This window comes from Mirounga angustirostris, unplaced genomic scaffold (genome assembly GCF_029215605.1).
Source record: "Mirounga angustirostris isolate CCGP_5_RB_7025 unplaced genomic scaffold, mMirAng1.0.hap1 SCAF_8, whole genome shotgun sequence".
In the NCBI taxonomy this organism is placed as follows: Eukaryota; Metazoa; Chordata; class Mammalia; order Carnivora; family Phocidae; genus Mirounga; species Mirounga angustirostris.
This window is the reverse complement of record NW_026991716.1, coordinates 127,287,480-127,305,039: the sequence shown is the minus strand read 5'-3', so window position 1 is coordinate 127,305,039 and position 17,560 is coordinate 127,287,480. Positions and strand designations below refer to the sequence as shown.

Sequence of the window (17,560 nt, the reverse complement as noted above, 5' to 3'; positions counted from 1 at the left end):
AGCTCCTGATTTTAAGGAAAAATAATTCAGTAACCAATCACTGAGTATTAGGTGTAGATTTTCTCCAGATGTCCTTTAAGCTCCCTTTTATTCCTTCTTTGCTGAGATTTTTCTTTTTTTAAATTAGGAATGGATGTTGGGTTTTGTTAACTGCTTCATATTAGTTAAATAATATGGTGAATTATAGTGATTGATGTACAAACATGAAGTCAACCCTGCATTCCTGAGATAAATGCTATGATCATTAATCATGACCAGAATTATCCTTCTGATATACTGTTGGATTCAGTTTGCTAAAATTTTGTTCATAATATTTACATCTGTATTAATGACATATATTGATCTGTATGTAATTTTTGTAATGTCTTTGTCTATTTTTCATATCATGTTAATTGTAACTTCTAGAATGAATTGGAAAGGATTTCCCCACTTCAATTTTTTGAGTTTTGTGTAGAATTGGTATTATTTCTTCCTAAAACGTTGATAGAATTCACTAGTGAAGTCATCTGGCTTAGAATTTTCTTCTCAATTAGATACAGTACTACTCTTCAGGTTATCTATTTTTTCTTTAGTGAGGTTTGGTAATTTCTCTCCAGGAATTTGTCCATTTTCATCTTAAGTTTTTGAGTTTGTTGGCATGAAGTTGTTCATAGTATTTCCTTATTATCCATTTTAATATTTGTCGAATCTGTAGTAATGCCACTCCTCTCATTCTTGATTCTGGTAATTTATAACTTCTCTCTTCATAATCGGACTGGCTTGAGATCAATTTTATTGGTTTCAGAGATCAAACTTTTAGTTTTATTGATGTTTTTCTATTGTTTCCTTGTTTTCTATTTCTGTTCATGGTTTTCTACTTGGATATTTATTATTTTCTTTCTTCTGCTTACTTTTCTTTTTCAGTTTCTTATGGTGGAAGCTGAGGTCACTGATTTGATAAGAACTTCTCTTCTAATACAGGTGGTTTAGTGCTATGAATTTGTCAAGTTTAAACACTCAGTTGTTTTTTCTATTTCTATGCTTTCAAGTGACCTAATCTTTTTTTATGCAACATCTAATCTGTTGGTTAATCCTATCCAGTATATTTTTCATCTCAAGCACTGTAGGCTTTCATCTCTAGAAGTTTGATTTTGGTCTTCTGTATCTTCCATGTCTCCAGTTAACTTTTTGAATGTATGGAATACATTTATAGTAACTGTTTTGATGTCCTTCTGTACTAATTATAATATTTCTGTCAGTTCTGGTTTGGTTTCTTAAAGATTAATTATTCTTCTCATTATGGGTCATATTTTCCTGACAATCTGACTGGATGCCAGATCTTTTGATTTTTACCTTGTTGAGTACTGGGTATTTCTCATCTTGCTAAGTTGTCTTGAGCTTCATTCTGGGATAATAGGAAACATTTTGATCCTTCTGGGTCTCACTTTCATAATTTGTTAGGCAGGTCAGAAGCAGCGCTCAGTTTAAGGCTAATTATTCCTCAACGAATGAGCCCAGACCCTCCAGAGTACTCTACCCAATTACCCACTGAAGTAAGCTGAATAATGGCCATCTAAAATATCAGGTTCTAGGGGCACGTGGGTGGCTCAGTTGGTTAAAAGTCTGCTTTCGGCTCAGGTCATGATCCCAGGGTCCTGGACCTGAGCCCTGCATCAGGTTCCCTGTTCAGCGGGGAGTCTGCTTCTCCCTTTCTCCCCTCCCCCCGCCCCGGCACTCTCAAATAAATAAAATCTTTAAAAAATATATCAGGTTCTAATTCCTGAAACCTATAAATGTTACATCTTGTTAAAAAAAAAAAAAAAGGGAGTGGATGTCTGTGCAAATGTGATTAAGTATTTTGCCACGGGAAATTATCCTGATTATCTAGATGGGTCCTAAATCCAATTACAAGTGTTTTTATAAGATGGAGATTTGACATAGCACAAGAGGAGGAGGCAAGGTGACCATGAGGGCAGAGATTGGAGTAATGCAACCACAAGTCCAGGAATGCTGGCAGGTTCAAGAGGATAGAAGGGGCAAGGTCTCCTCTAGAGCCCCTGGAGGAAGCATGACCCTGCCAACACCTTGATGTTGGCTCAGTGAAACTTACTTCAGATTTCTGACTTCCGGAAGTGTGACAGAATAAATTTATGTTGTTTTTGGTCACCAAGTTTGTGGTGATTTGTTACAGCAGCTTCAGGAAACTAACATACTCATGAATTATAAATATTTTTAGCTTGGCTTTTGGGAGCAGGCACTGTTCTTGGCCCTGGGACCAGGTACAATTCCAATTCCCTCTAATCTTCCTTTCAGATGGTTCTTCCCCAGGCCAGAGAGTATCCACATGCATGTGCTCAACAGTACTCTACTGAATACTCCTGGCAGACCCTCTGCAGATATGCAGGGTTCTCTCTCTGTATAGCTCTTTTCTCTCTGATACTCTCTTCTAAGAACTCTAACTTATTTGGTCTTCCAAGACTCTTGGTTCTGTCTCCTCAACACAGGAAGCTGGTCAGACTCTGCCTCAGGACCTTCCCTCTATGCTTGCTCTGGAAACTCTATCAAGGTATTAAAGCTGGAGCACTTCCTTTGTTTCCTGTCTCTCAGGGATTACTTTCCTTCACTGCTCCATGTTCAGGATCTTGAAAACTGTCGTTTCATGTTTATGTCTGCTTTTTTGGGGCTGCTTCAGGCAGGAGGGTTAATCTGGTCCCTATTATTCCATCTGGGCTGGAAACTCCATTAATGTTTGTAGGTATCTTCTTTATTTTTTTGGTTAAAGTTAAATGAATGCACAATTATTAGGGCACTCTGGAAACCAAGGAATAGTGTTTATAAAGTTCATTGTACTTAAAACATATTTTTACCAAAGCATTATTTTTAGGCACTGAAAATACAGAGGTAAATAAAATGTCAATAATGTTCAATTAGCAATAATCGCGCCTTGGATAAACCTCATTGGCTACGATACTGCCACTGCACAAAGCTTAAAATGTCAATAATGTTCAAAGAAAACATTCTATCACAAACTGCTTAGAGTTTACTTTCCATTTATATCATGAGGGTACATAGCAGACAGTCATTAAAATAAGTTGAGTTACTAAATGACCATTTCATTTTAAAAATAAATAGGTAAAGTTTACTGCTGCTGCTATTGATTTTTACTAAAATAAAACACTGACCAAAGAACAGACTTGATTCTAAAAAAGTGGTGAAGTTTAAAATTTTGAGTAATTATGACCATATTTCAGATGAAAATAAAGAATATATTCAATTGGCTGTATTATTTCTTAATACAGTAACATTTTACTAGTGAAAGGAAACACTAAAGAAAAATTTTATCTTCCCCATAAAAAGCAAAGGTTTAATTCAGAAACCTAGGAATCCTTGAAAAAACATCTCCACCCAAATGTAAATGTAAATTTGTATCTAAAATAACAGATCTGTAATTCTGTTTCACTCTCAAAGTTTGTAATAATGTCATTAGAAGTACATTTCCAGGACAGTCTAGCTTACCGAAATAATACTAACATCTGACAGTGATCACATACTCTGTACCAAGCACTATGCGAAACACTTTACATGCGCTGTCTTCTTTAATCCACACCATATCCTATGGCATGGATATTATTTTTAATTCTATTTTTAAAGACGATGAAACTCAGAGATAGTAAGTAACTTATCTAAGATCACATAATTGTGTAATTATTAGCAAGGATGGGACTTAAATTCAGTCTTGACTCTAAAGCTCATCTTCTCAAAATGAGCCACAAATTCATTACAAACAAAAAAATAGGGCTAATTGTAAAAACTTTCATTAAAACGTTCCCTTAAAGTTCCCTTAGATAATGGTTTCCTCTAAGTATCAATATTTATATATTTAATCTTTAATATTTTAATTTTTAATATTTTAGCTCAATATAAGAGCACTTTTATTTTAAAAGGTGAAACTAAACTGATCATTTCTAATATACAGTTGATCCTTGAACAGTGTGAAGGTTAGGGGCCCAATCGCCGTGCACAGTCAAAAATCCATGTGTAACTTCTGAATCCCCCCAAAATTTACTAACAGTGTACTGCTGACCAGAAGCCTTACTGATAACATAAAGAATGGATTAGCACATATTTTATATGTTATATTTATTACATACTGTATTCTTACATTAAGGTAAGCTAGAGGAAAGAAAATGTTAAGAAAACCATGAGGAAGAAAAATACAGTTACAGTACTGTACTGTATTTGTTGAAAAAAATCTGAGTATAAGTGCACTTGTGCAGTTCAAACACATCTTGTTCAAGGGTCAACTGTATGCAAGCACATAAGGCACTTGAATATTAAGAAAGAAACAGTTTTGTATTTAAAGAAGGTAGTCTCTTGCAAACAGATCAACAAAAAATATTCAGAGTAAAACGAGAAAACCTTATTTTTTCTTATATGTATATACATCCTTGTCAATACATAGTATATGAGAGGGGATGACACAATGTGCAGATATAACTATTTCCACATTAACAAACTTCCTTAAAAATGATTTCTTTGTGTGTATAATTGATATTTATTATACTTGGAGAGTGGGTATAAAATGTATGTAATATTTCATATTTCTGTGCCATCACTGAGTAGAAAAAATATGGATCAGGGAGATAAGTCCCTCTTATAACAAAAGTCTGATAGTTACTTTGTCACAAGTCTCAAAGCATATGCTCTGAAAGTCAGGCTTTGGATTTTCCCATATAGGCTCATTGTATACTCCTGAGAGTATAAGAGATGAACAAAAGTAAGGGATCTTAGAGAATACTTCACTTTTGAAGAAATTATAGTAATATTTTTGTTATTTACCTGAAGATTTTCACAGGTCTCTTGACTATAAGTGAGTCTCTGGATTTCTGTAGGTGAAACAAGATATAATGCTTGTCCATTGTTGGTGAAGCAGAATGTTCTGGCTATCCGCATGTTGGTGAGGGGCAAGTAATAGACATCCAGTAGAGGCCTTAAACTTGGCAAACTTGAGAAAAATATTAAAAAGTCATTAATAAGAAATAAGGTAGGTTTTGGAAAACAGTATGGAGGATTCTCAAAAAGTTAAAAATAGAACCACCTTATGATCCAGCAATCACACTACTGGGTATTTATCCAAAGAATACAAGAACACTAATTCAAAGAATACATGCACCCCTATACTTATTTATAGCAGCATTATTTACAATAGCCAAGATACGGAAGCAGCCCAAGTGTCCACTCACTGATAAATGGACAAAGAAGACCTACATTGGGCGCCTGGGTGGCTCAGTTGGTTAAGCAACTGCCTTCGGCTCAGGTCATGATCCTGGAGTCCCTGGATCGAGTCCCGCATAGGGCTCCCTGCTCGACAGGGAGCCTGCTTCTCCCTCTGACCCTCCTCCCTCTCATGTGCTCTCTCTCTCTCATTCTCTCTCTCTCAAATAAATAAATAAAATCTTTAAAAAAAAAAAAAAAAAGACCTACATCTTCTTCCATGTATATTGTATGTATCTATGTATATAAACATGTGTGTATATGTGTGTGTGTGTGTATACACACAATGGAATATTATTCATCCATAAAAAAGAATGAAGTCTTGCCATTTGCAATGACATGGATGGAGCTAGAGAGTATAACGCTTAGTAAAATAAGTCCGAGAAAGACAAATACCATGATTTCACTCATAAGTGGAATTTAAGAAACAAGACAAACAAGCAAAGGGAAAAAATGAGAGAGAGACACAAATCAAGAAACAAACTCTTAATTATAGAGAACAAAGTGATGGTTACCAGAGGGGAGGGCGATGGGCGGGGTGAGTTAAATAGGTGATGGGGATTAAGGTGTGCACCGTCATGATGAGCACCAGGTGATGTATGAAAGTGTTGAATTACTATCGTGCACACCTGAAAGTAATACAACACTGTATGTTAACTAACTGGAATTAAAAAAAAAAAATAAACAAGGTAGGTTTTAGTCTTGAACAAAGTATTATAGAAGGCAAAAATGGCAGTACCTTATAAACCTTATGATTTAGTATACTTGAGAGGTAGATAAAACTGACTTGTATTCTTCATAAACTTGTTCACTATTAACTGAATGAAAATAAATTCTCAGTGTGTAAGACTGTAAACAAAAGCATTTCATTTAAGTGGAATATAATTCTGTAGTGTTATGTTTTAAGGGTGTAAGTGCCATCTTTGTGTTTTTTAAAAATGTGTAACTCTTACCTAAAAGTCATAATATGTCCATTGGCGCAGAAACAGGCAAGGCAGATACTGTTACTCAATGCTACGATATCTCCACGAAGCACAAATGAGGTCTCTGTAATGTTTTGCTTGTAAGCACAGTTCTGAGTTGGCAGTGAGATGACTTTTGCTTGCTTTTCAGAACATATCACTGCATACTGGTTTTCACTAATTTCCTGAGAAGAGGAAGGGGATACGGAGACAGGCCGTCGTTTCTTTAATTTCTCCTTTTCATCTTTTTCTTCGGGAACATTGTGTTCTCTCCAGGATTCATATGCAGGTGGCACTAAGCAGCCTGTGGTATCCAGGAATGCCATTCTCAGGATCGCCCCTTTTAACCTCAATATAGTACCTAAAATACATAAGTAGATAACAAGTATTTTAACCCCCACAGCAAATATGTTTATTCCAACTGTGACACAGAGTAGACATTCAACAACATGCAGAATGTATATTAAACTGAAATTGAACACCAGCTTACTGAAGGGATTCAACCTTCAAGCATGTATCTGAGTCCGCAAAAAGAAATCAGAAATACATGCCCAAACTGATAAATATTGGGATGCCTGGAACTATGTCTTATCTCCTATCTGCCAAGTGTACTACCAACAAGTGTGAGAGCAAGTGGATGGTGTCTAGGAGCTGCACTGTCCAATATAGCAGCCACTAGCCACATGTGGCTACAGAGCCCCTGAAATACGGCCTGTCCAACTTGTGGCATATTCTGAGAGTAAAATACATGCCGGATCCGAAGACTCGGTACCAAAAAAAAAAAAAATTAAAAGTCAAATATCTTAATAATTTAAAAACACTGGTTACATGCTGAAATGACAGCATTTTGGATATGCTAGGCTAAATAAAATGTTATTAAAATTAATTTCACCTTGTTTTTCTTTTTTTTTTTTTACCTTTTTAATATGGCTACCAGAACATTCTTTATGTGGCTTATCTTTCCAGGCTTTTTTTTTTTTCCTTATACACATTCTTACTATGAAGAAAGGAGCTTAGTAAGAATATTATCATTATGTAACCTTTTCTAACAACTAGGCATACACAACATACTCAAATATTTATTGAGCTGAATGAATAAATCAAACTGTTTCTTTGATGTAAAGATAGTTCACAAACCATTAAAATCATAATTACATTTTAATTTTAAATTCCAAGTAATGTTAAGTCCACTGTATAAACAAGGGATACACTAATGAGCACAATCATGTTTTTTTCCTACCTAAATCAGCATAAATTAGTAATGAAAACCAGATTTCTCAGTTATTTCCAGATCTATCAGACTCCACATACATTTGATGAAATTGAATCTCATTTTCAATATATGAAGGTCATAAATTTTTTCTTACGATCTGCTATTAAATCACCTTTTCCTAATACTTCAAAGGAGAAAGATAACATATTTTAAGACTTCACATTTAGATATTAAAAACAGCCAACTACATGATGTTTAAAAAAAATACTTTTTGCTTTTTCTCCTAAATATGGTACCATCCTTTTGCTTATAGAACATAGCATTTTAAGGTACCTTAGAATGCATTAGAAGAACAGTTTTTTTTTTTTCATTTTCAAATGTAGTAATCATTTTAGATATGATCCTAGAGTTAAAAAAAATGCAAAACCTGAATGGCTGTATAAATAAACGATATTCTGGAATCTTATTCATGTATTCCTTCATTAAAAACATAAGACTACATCTCCATTTAGTTTACATTTTAGAATTCACAGATCAATTCAAAAATGAAAAGCGAAGGCTTCTACTAAATATAGCAAGTTAGATCTTCAACATAAGTACAGCATGAAAGCATACATACCACTTGGAGAGACAATTACTGGCTGAAGAAGTCTTTGCTCTCCTCCTGGGGGAAGATTCAGTGCAATGACAAGCACTGTTCCCAATGTAGTACCAACCCATAAACATGGGGAGGGAGATGAATCTGCCTTTCGAGTAAAAGTTTCACAGAAATGAAGAGCAGAAATTGCTTCTCGAGATTCTTTATCAATGCTGGTTACGCTGGAACTCCGTGACCGGCTGAAGGAATTATCTTTTATATCTGAAATGAATTAAAATGTTGTGAGATTGCTTGTTATAAAATATCATAAAAATTTGGCCAAAGAGTTAATCTGCAAAAAGACAAAACCTATAGCATATTTTAATTAAAAACAATTTACTTTTTAAAAAAAATTTTTAAAGATTTTTATTTATTTGTCACAGAGAGCACAAGCAGGGGGAGCGGCCGGCAGAGCAGGTAGAAGGAGAAGCAGACTTCCCGCCGAGCAGGGAGCCCGATGTGGGGCTTGATCCCAGGACCCAGAAATCATGACCTGAGCCGAAGGCAGACACTTAACCGACTGAGCCACCCAGACGTCCCCAAAACAATTTACTTTTATGTTAATAATTTTTTCCTTTGCTTAAATATAAAATACAAACAGATAAATCCACACTTCTCAGAAGTGAGTTGGGTGTAACTCCAGTGAATTTTTGGATGTGTGATCTATATGGTTTTTGGTGTGGCTCTTTGTTAGTATCCCGGTTGCTTTTCTAATCTTAGACCTCACCAACTTCTTTTCTCATGATGCTGTTACTTCCTTTGGTAATGCAATTCCATGGTTGGGTAGAACTAGAAAACTGTGGGCATTTTTTCTTTCTTTTTTTTTTTTTATTATGTTCGGTTAGCCAGCATATACTACATCTTAAGTTGTTGTTGCACTTTCAATTATTTACATTAAAAAAATCCATTTAGAAGTACTGATTCTACCTTCAAATCTGAAGATTTTTTTTCAAATCTGTCCATATGAAAGCTTTTAATCCATAAAAATTTAGCCTTCCTTTTTCTTGAAAACCATTTTAACTGTAATCAACATTCATCCAAGGCATTTTACATCAAAACATATAACTGGTATCTGGCTCATACTTAATTTCATACCAGGTGTATTCCCTTTACTTGACTCTTTCTGTAATGACAGGGATACTTCAAAATTATACTACTAAACCTTCTCTTGTGTTTAGCTGCCTTCTTCACTGTGGCCAATTGCAAGTTTGCCTTGAGCCTTGGCCTCTTTTCTTTTGTAACTGCATTTCCAAATTTATGGGAATTTTTTCCTATTATGTCTCACTATACAAAATCAAAATACATTATTTCTCCAAAGTTCTAAATTCATCTAATGGCACTGTTTATTTTCATGACAACCCTGTTCTAGGGAACAACACTTAAAATGAGTTTCAGTTTTGGTTCTTCCCTTACACTTTACCTATACATAGCTGATGGAATGCCACGTCCAATGTTATTTTACTCCAGTGTTGTTTCCCTCTTTCCATTACCAATCAACTTCCATTACCCTTCATTCAGGCCTTCATCATTCATGGAGACTGCTGATAATTCACAAGTGGTCTTCCCACCTTCATTCTGTCACTGTTCTAGCACAACTTAACTGAATTTTATAAGGTACAGTCATAATTCTACCACCTCTATTTAAAAAATCTTCAGTAGTTCCTCTTCATTTGTTTAGTATCTTACTCAGGTTTTTAAGACTCTCCACAAAATATTTCAACTCTCCTTTCTGGCCCTATCTTCGATGCTACCCTACTTTTCAGGACCTTGTGGGAAAAAACTGAGTAAATCATTGTTCTCTGCTTCTGATTTTCTTTCTGATTGGTTCCTGTGCCTCATCCTTTTCTCTGTCAAGATTGTGCTTATTTGTCATCTCAGGTACCATCATTTTCATGAAGTTTTATCTTGATTCCTAAAACCATATATGGTTTTTCTTTTTTTGAATCTTGATAGCTTTTTCTCTCCCATGGCACTAATAGTACATTTGTTCTGTAGTTCTTCCAGACTTGTCTTAGGACTCACTCTAAAGTGACTCTAAGTTTCTTGAATACAAGAGCTGTGTCATTTTGAGCATAGTGCCTGGCTTATAAAAGTATCCAATAAATACTTGCTGAAGACAGATCTATAGTTGAAAGTATCTAAACCGATGTCTTGCTGCCACAACTGTGGGATATATTAAAATTCTCAGGCATTTCTACTGTTCACATCTAATAAATAGGTCCTCAAATCACATGCTTTCAATGCTATCATGAAAGAAATGACTTCGTGTCATAAAAAATAAAAAAACACCGTCAAGTCTTCTAAATTGCATTTTATTAAATAGAAAAGGTATAATTGAATCCTAACTATACTACCTAAAAGCTTTTGTAATCAAATTTAAATTCAGGGATGCCTGGGTGGCTCAGTCAGTTAAGCATCAGACCTGATTTTGGCTTAGGTCATGATCTCAGGGTCCTGGGATAGAGCCCCATGTCTGGCTCCATGCTCAGGGAGGAGTCTGCTTGTCTCCCTCTCTCTCTGCCCCTCCTGATTGCACCTGCATGCTCTCTCCCTAAATAAATAAATCTTTAAAAAATTTAAATTAATAGATTGACAAATATTTCCCCAAATGATAATTATATACAACAGAATTTTGATTATAGCTAGCCTCTGAAAATAATAAAGCTACTAGTTATGGCAATAACATGGGTAATTTCTAACTATAGTGCCTAAAAATGTCTCTCTTTTGCCTGTAATTCCTCTTAAAGATTTTGACATGGCAAAAAAGAACTATTTCCTGTAAATGAAACAACTTTCCATAAGCAACAGCTCATTACTGGATGAGTGTGTAATATTAAATATATAAACTGATTCCAAATGCTAACTCTAAAGTTTTCAAAGTTATAAAAAGATTTCTAGAAATAATAGAAATTTTCTTTATTTTTTTAAGATTTTAAGTAATCTTTACACCCAACATGAGGTCCAAACTTACAACCCCAAGATCAAGAGTCTCATGCTCTACTGACTGAGCCAGCCAGGGACCCCAAATAATAGAAATTTTAAATGTAGTTTCCAAAGATAAAATATCCGTTACTTTAATAAGTCATACACATACAAGGTGATTGGACATATATTTTCAGTTGTGACTCAGGGACAAAGATAGAAATCAATGAAAATTTGATAAGAAAATTTGAGGGGTGCCTCGGTGGCGCAATTGGTTAAGCATCCAACTCTTGGTTTCAGCTCAGGTCATGGTCTCAAGGGTCATGAGACCGAGCCCCACATCTGGCTCTGTGCTTAGCGCAGAGTCTGCTTAAGACTCACTCTCCCTCTTCCTCAGCCCCTCCCCCTCGCTCTCTCTCTCAAATAAATCTTAAAAAAATTTAAAAAAGAAAATTTGGTAAGAAAATTTGATAATATAAATTTCATTATAAATTAATCTGTGTAAAAATTCTTACTCTTATCTATTAAAATTATAATAGGTGATTCACAACAATCTACTTCAAATGTTAATTCACAGGCCAAATAAACAGTGTTTTAATTTAATGGACTAATTTAACTATATAAAATTCATAAACTACAACTGCATTTTTATTATGACTTCTTTATAAAAATTAGCTACCAAAGAAACTCTTAAGTATAGATCAGTATGTGAAAATGAACTGAATCAGAATCAATCCTAAACTTACAAAATTCTATTTGCCTAGAACTGTTTGAAAACAAGTTAGAATTTTTAGCAGTTCATGAATTACAACTTGTACTGACTATTGTTAAGTCAGATGTTGTGGATCTTTGTGGTTTAAATTTTAGAAACTGGGCAAGCTAAACAAATGGACTAGAAATTTCAATTTTAATTCTAGTAAGAAGAGCAGAAATGAAAATGGCTACCACTAAGCAAGGCCTACTATGTAAGACACATTTTCATAACACTTTCTATTTATTATTCTATTGAATCCACATAACAAGTGAAAAGTATTATCATCACAATTTAATGAATAATAAAATAGACACTTAGATTCAATAACAATAACTCGCCCAGGATGACAAAGATAATTAGTGGAAGAGTCAGGACTTGTGTCATGTCCAAGTCTAAAACTTTCTCCAGCAACTCCAGGTAGACATGGGATTAGTCAAACCACCAAAATAAAGGGGAGGGCTTGGTTATTATTGAGAATTAAAGTTCAGTCTTTAAATACAAAAATATATTTGAACATGTGAGGTTTCTGGAAGCTGTTAACTCAGATAAAATTTGTCATTAATGCCTCTATCCAGCTGTAGGTGTTACAAGCTTGTCACATCATTGCTTTCATGTTACTCTCTGGATGCCTAGAACATTCTACTTCTATATATTACCCTTTCCTTCCCACATAGAGAGCCTTATGCAACAATATTTTATTCCCCCAGTCAAAACATCATGCCAAGAGTTGAATTTGGTCAGGGTAAACTTTAGGACAAAAAACTAATTCACATTAAAGTATAAAAGTCTGATTTTTATTCCTCTGGTTGTTGCCACTTGAAAAGTAACATCAGAAGCCTAACAATATCACCCATGGTTCCTGAAGCTGGGCCATGGAATCTAGGATGGTGAAGCTACAAAGTGCAGCGTTACAAGATTTCCTCATAAGCCAAAGTGAATTCTAGTCACAGAAGCTTCCAGAGCTGCAGGGTAGTCCAACAGCCTCAGCTGCTTTAGGAATATCTGGTAGTTTGAGCTGTCAATAGAATTGTTTTTCCCCACTGACTCCCCAGCCAATGTAAAACAATTGCTGGCTAAGAATCTCTACCAGAAAATAGTTTAGCAGTACAATGACTTGAAGGGAAATTACTTAAGCAGCACAGAGACTGTTCCAAGGTATGTATCAATCAGTTGTAATTGGCTTAGGGCACTGAAATACATGGGCATGTAAGCTAAAACATGAACTGAATAAAGATGATCTATACAAGTATGGGATATACCCACTGATTAAATTACTTAATGTAAGTGTGATATTCTTTTTAAAAATAATTAATATACAGTATTTTTACTATTTTAAAAGTACTTTTCTCCATGTGTTTTCTCAGATTTTTAAGATACTAGAAGGTACAAAAACATTTTAACTAGCAGTATTTAGTGTTATTAAAATCACGGGCCTCTTTGAGAGTCTGATGAAAACTGCCCCTCAGATACACTTAATGTCAAATTACATCTTCCATTTATATAGTAAAGGGAGCTATTCCCTTCTCAAAACATATGATATCTGATATTCTAGGATTAATTCTTGTTCCCTTAACACCAGTCCTACTACCAGGATTCTATGAAATTGTTTTTCCTATGTTCAAGAATGGAAACTTGTACTGCTGACAATGGAAGACATTATGCCTACTCACTGATAATTATATACCTTCTATCGGTATAACTGAGATAAGACTATGATTTGGAAATGCTAAAATTAGTATGGTGAAATGGACAATACCTAAATTTGCATTATGCATAAAAAGGCAGTTAAGGAATTGAGAGAATAAATAGTGAGATGACAAGGGTAAGCAAATGTAAGGGAGGAAATCTAGATATTTCTAAGACAAAGATGGGTGAAACCATCTTCAGTCAGCCTACTTTTTATTTCATTAAAGACCATCAAAATTTCTGAAATTAAAAAAAAGTGAGTTTAAAAAGAAACACTGCAAGCTTTTTATCTTTACTGAAATGTTATTTGTCTCTATTCTGTGATATCAGGGAGCTGTTTTTGAGCTGAATCTAAAGCAAAAGGAATGTGTGAATATGTTCATTCTGCTTTCCTAGGGGATTAGTTGCATAGAAAGTGCTATAGAAAAAGAAATATTCCCAACTTATCATCAAAAATAATGATTCTTGATATGAGGAATTCATTGTAATACAGAAAACTAATTTACTGTGAAAAAGTTAAATTCTTATAAGTTTATAAATTATAAAGTTCAAGCAAGTTTTCAGATGGTTACATGGGATATAACAACTTCTAACAGAAATTAATCTGAAATTGTACAAATTTTAGTCTTATACCAAATCTTGTTTAGATATAAAGTATGAGAGCTGAGAAAATATATTATTTTGGTTTGCTTGAATTTATAATCTTTTATAATTTATAGATGACATTCTAGAGGCTGTTAATCCTTAAACATCTTAGTCATTTTAAACTTGATTTCTGATAAAAATCCAGTCTATGGTAATTTTAAATCTTCTGATTTCCTTGTCTTCCCTTTGAAGGGAGTTTAACTATTATGGATTTTATTTATTCATTCATTCATTCATTCATTCATTTATTTTAAAGATTTTATTTATTTATTTGACAGAGAGAGACACAGCAAGAGAGGGAACATAAGCAGGGGGAGTGGGAGAGGGAGAAGCAGGCCTCCCGCCAAGCAGGAGCCCGATGAGGGGCTCGATCCCAGGACCCCGGGATCATGACCTGAGCTGAAGGCAGACGCCCAACAACTGAGTCACCCAGGCACCCCATTCATTTATTTATTTTACTTACCTAAGTCAGGCTTTAGGTCAGTAGGCAAGCTTAACTTCCTTGACATCTTTGCTGAAAAATAAAACGCATTTTTAAAGTTCTGAAGAATATTTGATTCTTATTTGTTAATACTAACTCTCCTCCAGATAGAAGTAAATGATTTTATTACTAAATCTAGATTCTAAGATAATTAAAATATGATTAATAATATTATAGGTTGAAAGTAAATCTTGTTTTCAACTTTTTAAAAGTTTGTACTTACTTGATGTAATATCTTTGTGTGCTTGAAGCTGTTACTTCAAGAAAGCTTTTAAATTCTAACTGTTAATTATTTCTTAGGCTCACAGGAAAGGGTTAGGCTTTTCTAAGAGAAGTAGAGTCATTTCTCAGAAGGAAGGTGTTGCAGGTAAGGACAATAGAGGCAGAAGACGGAGTTTGGATAGTTGATATAATAAAATCTTTCCAGTTCCTCATCTTCATAGCTACTGTGTTCATCATTTTTTAAGTTAATCTCTAGAATATAGGACACCTTCTAAGATTAAATTTAAGTATTTGATTACATCATACAACTATGAGAATTCACCTATTCTTGATACAAGTTAACACCTCTATTTACATGTCAGTGCAAAACAAACAAAACAAAGTCATGCCAATCTAAAATTATGGTATTTACAAAAATGTAAACTATATGTCAATTTCTATTTTGCACCAGAATAAAAAAGCCTCTGTATAAACTTACTCGGAATTCACTTTCCATCCTCAAAGTCAGTTACTGCCTCAATCTAGGAAGTGATTTAGAGTTAGGAGTTGTTTAACTATATCATGTTAGTGGCAATGCATGCGTAACAGAATAGTGCTTCCTATGCACAATTTTGAACAAGCACTTGTTTGTTAATACATGAATGCATATATTGGGTTAAATTTTGGGCTGTTAAGAAATATTTAAAGCACAGACCCTGCTAGTCCATAAGGGCGCCATGTAAACAAAGAGAAATCCAGTCATAGTATATAACTTCCACATCTAAAAAAATGACAAATCCAGTATTAGGAAAGAGGCATTAGGCAAACTGGGAAGGGGTGGGGGATTCAAGTTTTTATTTCTAAGCTTCATCAATCTAATCATCATCCTCTAAAAATCAAGAATGAGTCAAATATACAATCAGTCCTATCCCATTTTCACCCAGACATAATCAGTATCAGTTAAAAGATAAAATGTACTACAAAACAAAACTAGCCAATGAAATCTGTGGTTAGTTGATTTCATATAAATGGTTGCCATCATACTTAATATACAATTCCCTAAAATTAGAAGATATTATACCCCCAAAACCATCTTCTAAAAATGCAATATTAAACACTTTCAAGAGAATTCAAAGAGGTTTTCACCAAATACCATGGGTACAATGTACACAGACTGATAAATAGTATCTATACAATATTATATGTTACCTGAAGTATAAAATCAGTCTGGTAGAGTCTAAAGACATTAATCAGATGGTATGGATGCCTCTCTAGACTACTCTGCTTTGATCCAGTTATTCTTTCAGACCAGTGCTTATCAAAAACTTGAAGTACACACCAATCACCTGGTGATCCTGTTAAATCAGATTCTGATTCTATACTACTGGACTAGGGCCTGAGATCTTACACTTCCAACAAGCTCCCAGAAGATGCCAGTGCTGCTGGTCTATGAACCACACTTTGAACAGCCAGGTCCCTAGACTAAAAGAAACTTCAGGATAGGAACCAAAACTAATTGAGCAAACCCAGTATGCATATGCAGTTAGTTCATAACAAACATTCCCTGAACAAGCTTCAATATCTAGGTTCGTAAAATGTGGAAGGGTAAAGTCTAGTGGTTAGGACTGGATTTGGCATCAGATCAAACCTTAGGGGGAATCCACTTCAAGCATCTACCAGATGTGTGACCCTAGGCCAATCACTTTGCCTCTCTAAACCTGAAATTTCCTCATTTGTTAAATGAGGATAGATAATAATGCCAATTTCCTAGCTGTGAAGATTATACAAGATGATGTAAGCAAAGCACTGAGCATAATACCTGACACACAATATGGATTTGATAAAAGTTAGTTATTAATAATAAATGAAATATGATTTCTAAATAAACTGCAAAATGCTATACAAATGAGCTATTAATACACTTGTAAACAACCCAGCATTCCTTTATTCTTTTTTAAAAAATTTTTAAATTTTTTATTTTTTTAAAGATTTTATTTATTTATTTGAGAGAGAGACTGAGATAGAGCATGAGAGGGGGGAGGGTCAGAGGGAGAAGCAGACTCCCTGCTGAGCAGGGAGCCCGATGTGGGACTCAATCCCAGGACTCCAGGATCATGACCTGAGCCGAAGGCAGTCGCTTAACCAACTGAGCCACCCAGGCGCCCCAGCGTTCCTTTATTCTAATTCTATGATAATATTCCAAGTAACTAAAACAAGAAAATGGGGAAAAAAAAACCTTAGGACATTAAGTATAGAATGGTATGCACCACTGTAAATTCAACCTTGTTTGTTTCAAAAACTAAATTCAACATACAGCTAAACATAACAAAGGAGAAATAACGTGAATAATTTACAAGCTAGATCAAATTTATTCCTCATTAATTTCAGACTACATTAAGTAAATATTTTGTTAATTAGAAATGTATCTGTTGAAGTTTTCACTCAGTAACCATATACATATTTCTGCCAAAAAATTTCACTAGCATGAAATTTCCTTTTGAATTTCTTAAATGTATGCTTTCAATCTCCTTCATGATTTTCTACTAGAAATTCTTTTATATGAATTCTCAAATATTCAAAAAATTTAAGTTAATCTTTCCCATAAAATACAATTTTTTTTTTTTTGGTCTAGCACTACTTAATTTATCATGTTAAAAAAACTGAATATAACCAACTTTCAAATAATTCTTCAGTTGGTCTAATTTTGACATTTTATTGAGGTTAAAATCACACACAAAAATGACTAGGCAGATTTTCTGACTTCACTATAAATGTCACAAAATGATTTAATTATGGGGTCTAATAT

The 17,560-nt window shown here is 34.3% G+C and overlaps 1 protein-coding gene and 1 non-coding gene across 7 annotated transcripts in view; both read right to left on the bottom strand.

The window, feature by feature from the left end:
• Window positions 1-17,560, bottom strand: part of STXBP5 (syntaxin binding protein 5) — a 183,217-nt gene that overhangs the window by 18,245 nt on the left and 147,412 nt on the right. For all 6 annotated transcript variants that reach the window (XM_045865709.3, XM_064598198.1, XM_045865708.3 and 3 more), the window contains 4 exons: window positions 14,536-14,586; window positions 8,048-8,287; window positions 6,207-6,576; window positions 4,819-4,984 (listed from right to left, as the gene is read on the bottom strand). In XM_045865709.3, coding sequence (XP_045721665.1) covers window positions 4,819-4,984; window positions 6,207-6,576; window positions 8,048-8,287; window positions 14,536-14,586 — 827 coding nt within the window. The remainder of the gene's footprint in view (window positions 1-4,818; window positions 4,985-6,206; window positions 6,577-8,047; window positions 8,288-14,535; window positions 14,587-17,560) is intronic.
• Window positions 2,832-2,967, bottom strand: LOC123838120 (U4 spliceosomal RNA). The gene has a single exon (XR_006789436.1). It is a non-coding gene; the product is annotated as a U4 spliceosomal RNA (small nuclear RNA).